Source organism: Oryx dammah, unplaced genomic scaffold, assembly GCF_014754425.2.
Source record: "Oryx dammah isolate SB20612 unplaced genomic scaffold, SCBI_Odam_1.1 HiC_scaffold_14, whole genome shotgun sequence".
NCBI classification, from domain to species: domain Eukaryota; kingdom Metazoa; phylum Chordata; class Mammalia; order Artiodactyla; family Bovidae; genus Oryx; species Oryx dammah.
In genome coordinates this window covers 49,428,588-49,436,430 of record NW_024070198.1, presented here as the reverse complement: position 1 = coordinate 49,436,430, position 7,843 = coordinate 49,428,588, and the positions used below count along the sequence as shown (strand labels likewise).

General features: G+C 67.8%; 1 protein-coding gene across 1 annotated transcript in view; it reads right to left on the bottom strand.

The window, feature by feature from the left end:
• Positions 1–522: 522 nt before the first annotated feature.
• Positions 523–7,843, bottom strand: part of DPYSL4 (dihydropyrimidinase like 4) — a 14,724-nt gene continuing 7,403 nt past the window's right edge. The window contains exons 5-14 of the mRNA XM_040254818.1: positions 7,331–7,392; positions 7,037–7,117; positions 5,659–5,727; positions 5,198–5,318; positions 4,377–4,533; positions 4,022–4,163; positions 3,228–3,398; positions 2,752–2,931; positions 1,799–1,964; positions 523–1,209 (exon numbers count right to left, since the gene is read on the bottom strand). Coding sequence (XP_040110752.1) covers positions 1,118–1,209; positions 1,799–1,964; positions 2,752–2,931; positions 3,228–3,398; positions 4,022–4,163; positions 4,377–4,533; positions 5,198–5,318; positions 5,659–5,727; positions 7,037–7,117; positions 7,331–7,392 — 1,241 coding nt within the window. The 3' untranslated portion in view covers positions 523–1,117. The remainder of the gene's footprint in view (positions 1,210–1,798; positions 1,965–2,751; positions 2,932–3,227; positions 3,399–4,021; positions 4,164–4,376; positions 4,534–5,197; positions 5,319–5,658; positions 5,728–7,036; positions 7,118–7,330; positions 7,393–7,843) is intronic.

The window sequence follows — 7,843 nt, the reverse complement described above, 5'->3', positions numbered from 1 at the left end:
GCCACGTGAGGGGGGCTGCCTGCCCTTCCTGGGTGCTCTTAGGGTAGAGAGCGTCCCACACCTGGGGGACAGAGCTGGCAGGATTTTTAGGAGCAAGGCTGAGACCAGGAAGCCAGCCCAGCAGCTCCATCTTCTGGCAAGTTCTGGGGGCAGCGCCATCCGTGGGGCTGGATCAGAACCCCAGCCTGCTCTGCCTTAAGTGGGCAGCATGAGCTCCTCACACGCTGTACTGCCCCAAGCCCTGCTGGGCGGCTTGTGCCCACCAACTAGATCATGGGTAGGGGTCCTCCCAGCACCCCTCTCCTTCTGGGCGTCTGGCTGTCTGTGACCTGCAGGCCTGTGGGAGGCAGAGTCCCTGCCCACAGCTCAGACCCAGCCGGCCCTGCAGTGCTCTGGCGGTCTGGCCTCCTGGCCGTCTAGAGGCAGGACCAGTGCTGCAGGGTGTCCTCGAGGGTGCCACACACGAGCCCCTGGGGGATGGTGTAGGGGCAGAGAAGTCGGGGCTCTCCACACGCCAGTGGCTTCCAGTCCAGATGCCTTTAATCAGCGCGGTTCCAGGAACTGGGGCCGCTGGGCTGCGGGTGGCATGCAGGTCCCTGACTGCAGTGCCCTCGGCACACGGGACGGCTTCTCTAACCAACTACTGGGAACACACGGCGTAGGAGAAGGAAACACTCAGCTCCGGGCCCCTGGGGCCCCTGGAGGAGGAAGGGCTCTATGGATGGCGTGGGGGTCTGGTCCCTGGGAAGTCTGAGAAGTGCAGCTGCCCGCACGGCATCCCTGCGGGCCCCTGAAGTCACAGCAGCTCGGGCGGGGCTGGGACGGCAGCCGAGTCGGGCACGAGGAGGTCCCGGAGGTCCTGTCTCCGGAGGTCCTCGCCTTCCGAGACCCTCGTGTTTGGGGCCCCTGAGCTGCCCCCGCCAGCATGCCCAGCCCCTCTGCCCCCCCCGGCAGTGAAACCTCGCCCATTCAGCCTCTCCCGCGGGGACTCCCTGTAACGGGCCGTGGGACCCCAAGGGGAGAGGTGCTGGGGAGGGGAAGGGAAGGCCAAGCACCTTTCAGAGTGGGTTCAAGGAAGGAAGGGAACAAGAAGGGGGCCGGCCGCCCGCGGCAGCACCTAGGACAGCGACGTGATGTGGGAGCGGCCGCCAGGGGGCGCCATGATCTTCTGGGCCGTGCGCCGCGCGATGTGGTCGTCGGCCTGCGAGCCTGCGGGAGGGCGGGGTGGAGGCCGCGCTGGGGGACGGGCAGACCCGCCGCCACACCCCAGGGGCCCGGCTGCAGACCCCACGCTCCCCGACCTGGCGGCTCCCCCGGGCAGGTGCGCCCCCACCGAGGCCTTAGACGAGCAGGCTGGTGAGGCAAGGTGTGTCTGCGGCCGGAGCCTGCAGGTCAAGGCCGGCCGTCCAGGAAGCCTGTGCAGAGGGGCACAGGCCAGGCCAGCCCCAGCGTCCCTCCTCCGGGTCTCGCCCTGCACGGGCCCTGGGATGAGAGAGGGCTGGCCCCAGCCTTCAGGACAAGGCTGGATCCCGGAGGCCGGCAGGTCAGGGGCTGGGTCGGTCCCCAGTGGGGCAGGGAGGCCTGGCTCTGTCTCTAGGGAGAGCCTGGCTCATCGCCTCCCTGCAGATCCACACCCCAGACCCTGAAAGCAGAGGCTTGAGCTGGCAGCTACAGGTGAACCCCTGAGACCCCCAGCCCCATTCCTTGTGTACCTCACATGAGATGCCAGGGCTGGGGGCTGGACACGGCCCTTGGGGCCCAGGCGCCAAGGAGACCCAGCACCCCAGGCTCCACTCACCGGACAGGCTGAACCCCGACTGGTGCAGGTTGCGGAAGGGGGGCATGGAGATCTTCCCGGGGCAGGACGCACGGGCCTGGGCCCCGGCCCCCGGCTTGGTGGGCGCCATCACCTCATGGACCGGCCCGTCGTAGAGGCCTCGGGGCACGCCATGGATCTCCGCCAGCTGGGGGCCGAAGGGCTGGGTGTGAGGGATGCCAAGCCGGCCCCAGCCTCGAGGGCAGGGCCCCCCACTCCCAGGGGTGTCCACCCGTGCGTGTGGACGCACACCTCCCTCCCCCGAGGCGGGCGGCGTGCCCAGGGCAGGTCTGGGGGAGCGGGGGTGCGGGCAGCCTGAGACAGGAGTGCCGGCAGGTCAGGGTGGCCTCTGCTCCCGCCCTGGGGAGGAGCTGGTGCCAGTCCCAGCCCTGCCCGGGGGCTGTCCCTCCAGATACAAGTTCAGACGATGTCATCCTAGACAAGTGGGAACAGGGCTGCGGTAAAGCCAACCTGCGTGTGTGGTGACCACGCATGCGTGTGCAGCTGGGCCTGTGTGCACACGTGTGCACGCGTGAACCACCTGTAGTTGTGTGCAGGGCCTGGACAAACACCTGCACGCCTGTCGGACGCAGCGGGCCATGGGCCAAGCCTCAGTGAGGGATGAGGGCTCACGGACGCTGTCTGAGCATCCCGCTCTCCTTCCTGAATTCACTGAAGGGCAGGTCTGCTCCAGGGAAGTGCTGGGCGACCTCTGCTACGCTTGGTGGCCGTGCCCCCGGGGGCAGCCACTCGGGGTTTCCTTGGCCTCACGCCCGCACTCTCTGCAGTGACGTAGGCGGCCATGTCACGAACGCGGGTGAGGACCCGCCCAGACCGGTGAGGCCACCGTGCCTTTCCAACAGCAGGGCGGCCAGGGGCAGGCTGACCACGAGGCCTGAGAGCCCCGCCCGCCCACCCGCCCGGCTCAGGCTCACCCGGTTCCGGGCCTTTATCCTCTTGTAGACGAAGTCAGGGAAGGTCTTGCGTGGGATGAAGCGGCCGGTCCCGGGGGTGACGCAAAGGGCCCCGTCCTCCAGCACAACCCGGCCCTGACTGATGACCACGCTGGGGGCTCCTCGGCACTCCAAGCCCTCAAAGATGTTGTACTCCACATTCTGGGGGGACAGCGGCCCTCTGAGCCCTTGGGAGGCCTTAGCACTGCTCAGAGTCTCTGGGGCCAGGGCCCCGGCAGGAAACGTCCACTCAGCCTGGGTTGGGGTTCCAGGGGGGCAGCCGTGACTGCACCCCTGGCTCCTTGGGCACGTCTCCCGGGGGCACAGAGTGGGTGAGCTCTCCCCACAGACAGAGGCCCCCGCCCCCGCCAGCCCTGCCCATCCCAGGATGTCCAGGATGGTCTCAGGGACCCCCCCAGACCTCGAGCTGGCCCCCATGTGGGACCGGCTTCTCTCACCAGGCTGTGGCTCTTGGCAGAAATGATTCTCGTGGCCCGGGGGTTCCATATGACCAGGTCGGCATCAGAGCCCACGGCCACCCGCCCCTTCCTCGGGTAAAAGTTGAAGATTTTGGCCGCGTTCGTACTGGTCACCGCAACGAACTCATTCTCGTCCATCTGCCCCGAGGCCTGAGAAGCCAGAAGGCGGGGTCAGGGGCGCCCCTCCCTGACAACAGGCAGGGTCTGGTCTCCGGGCTCCCGTGTGGACATGGCTGCCCTCCAGGCTGAGGGCAGCGTGCCTCAGTCAGGCCTGCAGGTCTGGTCCTCCCCGGGCACTGAGCCCGTCTCCACGCTCACTTTGTGGGCAAGTGAATGCTGATGTTTCCACAATGACATCTGTCCCCAGAGGACATGACTGGCCCCTGGCAGTGGCCAGGAGCCTGGGGTCAGGGCCTCGGCCCAGGGGGAGGGCTCAGGGCCAGGGCTGGGGGCGTGGGGGCGAAGGCCCTAGGTGAGACAGACGCCTGGGGGAACCTCAGTCCTACTGGGGAGACGCTGCAGAGTGTAGGGACCCCTGTGCCCAAGGCCAGTGTATCAGGACCAGGGCGGGCCCTGACTACATGGAGTCTCCTCTGGGGGACCAGAGCAGAATGTCTGCGCACCCCAGGGTGACCGGGCTGGGGGGGGCAGCCTGGAGCCTGCCCGCCCCAAGCTCTGCTCTACGCGGAGACTTTGCTTGTCCAGGGGCCTCCCTTTGTGGTCCCGCCAGCTCCTCCATGGGGAGGGGTCCCGTGGCCCTTCGTTTCACCCACCACACACTTCTCCCAGACCACGGACATGCGCTCCTCCACGCCGTTGGTACCCTCGGGGATGAGAGTGAAGTTGTCCCTGCCGACGGCCTTCTGGGCAGTGGTGAAGGTGCAGTGGGCGCTGCCAGTCACCTGGAGGTCCCCGCTGCGGAGAGCTGGGGTCACAGGGGCCCAGGGGGCCTGTCCTCCCTGAGCACCCCCACCCCATGCCTGGCCATGGGGCGGAGTGTGCCTCCAGGGTGGGGCCAGGAGGTGGGCGAGGGCTCCTGCCTGGACGGGGGTCCAGGGACTCCTGCCTGGACGGCAGGGTGGGGAAGAGTCCCGCAGCTGGGGCGGTGCAGGACCAAGGGCTCCCTACCTGGACAGCAGGGCGGTGAGGTGGTCCGCGGTGCTGGGGTCCGGGCTGATGGGGGGTGATGTGACGAAGGCGGCAGCCTTGGCCCAGTTCTTGCTCCAGTACTGCGAGCCGTCTGCACCCAGGCCGGCGGTGATGGGCTCCCCGAACACCACCACCCCTGTGGTGAGGCGTGAGTGGCACCGTGGCCGCAGGACCTGCCCCACCCCGGACGCCAAGGGCTGGCCCAGGCCTCCCACCGCGCTGCCCCTCAACTTCCTGACTGTGAGGGCTGCTCCCCCACCCGGGGCACCTGGCCTGCCCTGGCCTCCTGCGGGGTCGCTCTGCCCCTGCCTCACCCCGCTGGGGCACAGACACACCGGCCGCCCCACCCGCCACGGACCTGCCTCCTCCATGGCCTGGCCCCGGACCCACGCCCGTCCCCACCCGGGAGGTGTCCAGGGAGCAGCAGCTCGGCCCGGGGGCCAGCTGGGCAAGGCTCTTCACATGACCCGAGGGTGCAGGCTTACACACCACACCACACACACACACACACACACACACACACACGCACACACTCAGAGACACACACAGGATGGCTCTGACACGCACTTCTATGCAAACAGGGCCCTTAGCCCCACAGGTGATTCAAGGCCCCTTGTCAGGTCGCACTGCTGTCTGGACAAGAGGGAGGCTCAGCTGCCCCCACAGGCCACACCTGCACCCCTCACACGAGAAGCTCCCTGAGGAGGCCGGCAGGCTTCCTGAGTCCCCATAGGGCCGCCCTGTGCCACTCCAGGGGGCTGTGGACCCCCGAGCCCCTCCCCGCCCCAGCCAGCACCCACCTCGCCGCTTGGCCCGGGCGATCACGTCGGCCGCGGCCTTGCTCATGACCTTGGTGACGTACAGGGGGCAGCTGGCCTGCCTGGCGATGGTGACGGCACGGTACACAGCCTCGGCCTCCACCTGCAGACAGGCTGCTCAGGCCACGCGAGGCTGGGGCTCCTGACCTCAGTGAGCCTGCGACACCCCGGGCTACCCATGATGCCCAGCCCAGAGGGGCACCCAGGGGCCAGGACCCCAGCCTGGGGCTCCAGCCCCGAATCTGTGCTGGCCTGCGCCACCCCAGAGCATACCACCCACCCTCTGAGCCTCATGTGCAGGCCTCAGCACACCCCACAGGCAGGGGGCTAGGAGCCCTGACTGGCCCTCAGGCGAGGACAGTGGGGTCACAGTCCTGCCCAGATGGGGGCCCAGCCTACCCCCGATGAAGGCCCATCAGGGCACCCCACAGGCTCACACCTACCTCCTCGGGGTGGCTGAGCACGTGGCCCTCAGGGCCGGTGACACCGAGTTCCAGCAGCCGCTTCTGCTCCTAAACACACAGCTTGTTTCAGCCTGGGAGCAGCGCAGGCCCTGAAGAGCCTTGCGGGGTGCGTCCATGGCCCAGAACGCCTGACTCTGAGACCCCAGAATCACCCACCTCCTGACCCCACCCTGGAGGCACACTCCGCCCCATGGCCAGGTGTGGGGTGGGGGTGCTCAGGGAGGACAGGCCCCCTGGGCCCCTGTGACCCTGGCTCTCCACAGCGGGGACCTCCAGGGGGGAGTAGAGGGGTTGCACTCTGAAGGGGGTGACTCCAGCTCCCCGAGTTACGGATGAGGGAGCCCCAGGGCTGCAGAGGTCTGGATGTGCGCAGGGTCTCAGGCCTCCTCAGTGAGAAGGACATGGGCCCCCAGCCTCTCCGACTGCTGCTTCCCCAGTGGGTGTGTGCAAGGGGTGTGCAGGCACGGGGGCGTTCACGGCTGGGGTGTGCACGCATGGGGCGGGCTTGGGGGCTCTGCACAGCCAGGGGTGGGGCCGTCTCAGGCTGGTTCACCCCCAGGTATGAGCACAGCACCCGCTGGTGTGGAGGAACTCGGGGTGGAGAACGGGGGAGGAGGGCACCGGAACAAGCCCCTCCCCCAGCACGCACCTCCCACCCTCCTGCACTAGGGATGTGCCTCCTCCTGGCCCAGAGCCAACCCCCTGCCCTGGAGACACGCACAGCAGGCACTGCCCGGAACCCCACACGCCCCTCCTGAGTGACCCCGCCTCTGGTGAGCTTGGGAGCCGGAGAGGCCAGTGGGTCCCAGGAAGCTTCTCTGCGGGTCTGGAACGTCAGGGCGGGGGCTGTGTGTGTGACCCCTCCCCAGACTTCCAGGTGGCCAGGAAGCTCCCCTGTGCCCCCTTCCACTGCCCGGCCCCTGTGGGCACTGAGGCTGGTGGGCAAACAGTGGGGGCAGAGGCCTGGGCTTGCAGGGAAGGTGGGGCGTGGGCAGAAGGGCCAGGGCCTCCCCAGGCAGCAGCCTCAACAGAGGACCGGGCCAGGAACTCCACAGGTGCACCCATGGGCAGAAGGAACAGCTCTATAGGGCCCAGTCTCGGGCCAGAAGGCACGGGAACCCGCCTCTGCGCCCCCTCCCACCCCAGGAAGCAACACCTCGGTTTTGGAGAATTTAAGGTCAGACGTGTGAGGATGAGGGAAAGCCTGCTGTGGCCAAGAGCCCGCAGGCTCCCAGCACCCTCCTGCCTGACCTTCGCCCTGGGCTAGCTATCACCCGGGCCAGGTTACAGGCCCCCTCCCCCGGGGTCTATGGCTCTGCGCTCACAAGGCCAGTCAGGGTCACCCCACCAGCCCCACCTCGTCCACGATGTCCCCGTTCTCCGCGTGCACTTGGGCCACGGCCCCCAGGTCCCGGATGACATTGAAGATCTCATACATCTGGGGAGACCAGGCAGACCACGTGGGGCTGAGGCCCCGCCCCCCAGCAGCCACGGAGCCTGCCCCCCACCTCAGGACCACCTAGGGCTGAGGCCCCGCCCCCCAGCAGCCACGGAGCCTGCCCCATGCCCTGCAGCACCACGTGGGGCAGAAGCCCCACCCCAGCGCCCGTGGAGCCTGCCTGCCCACCCCGACCCTGGCTCCGGGCTCTACCTGGCCGTCTGTGCACTGGTGCCTGTCCTTGTACGCCATGAAGACCAAGAAGGAGTTCACACCTGGGGGGGAAGCAGGAGAGGTTGGATGCCAGGAACCTCCCTGGCACTTGGGGTGCCAGGTGAGGGTGGCCTCTCCCAAGGGCCTCACCAGCTGGCCTGGCGGACCTTGGTCATCAGCCCCACATACTCCAGACCAGCCAAGACTGGGGCAGAGACATCCAAGCCCACCCAGCTCCTCGAATCTGAGGTCAGGAATCAACTGTTCCCTAGCAGCAAAGCAGGTGAGAACCCACACACCCTTCACTAATGCACCCCATGCCCACTATCACTACCCCCACAACAGCCCCTAATACCCCACCGCATCCATCACTCACCCCCATGGCCCCTAACATCCACCCTCATCCATCACTAACCCCCATGGCCCCTAACACCCCACCATGCCATCACTAACCCCCCACTGCCCATAACACCCTGCCCCATCCATCACTCACCCCACAGCCCCTAACATCCC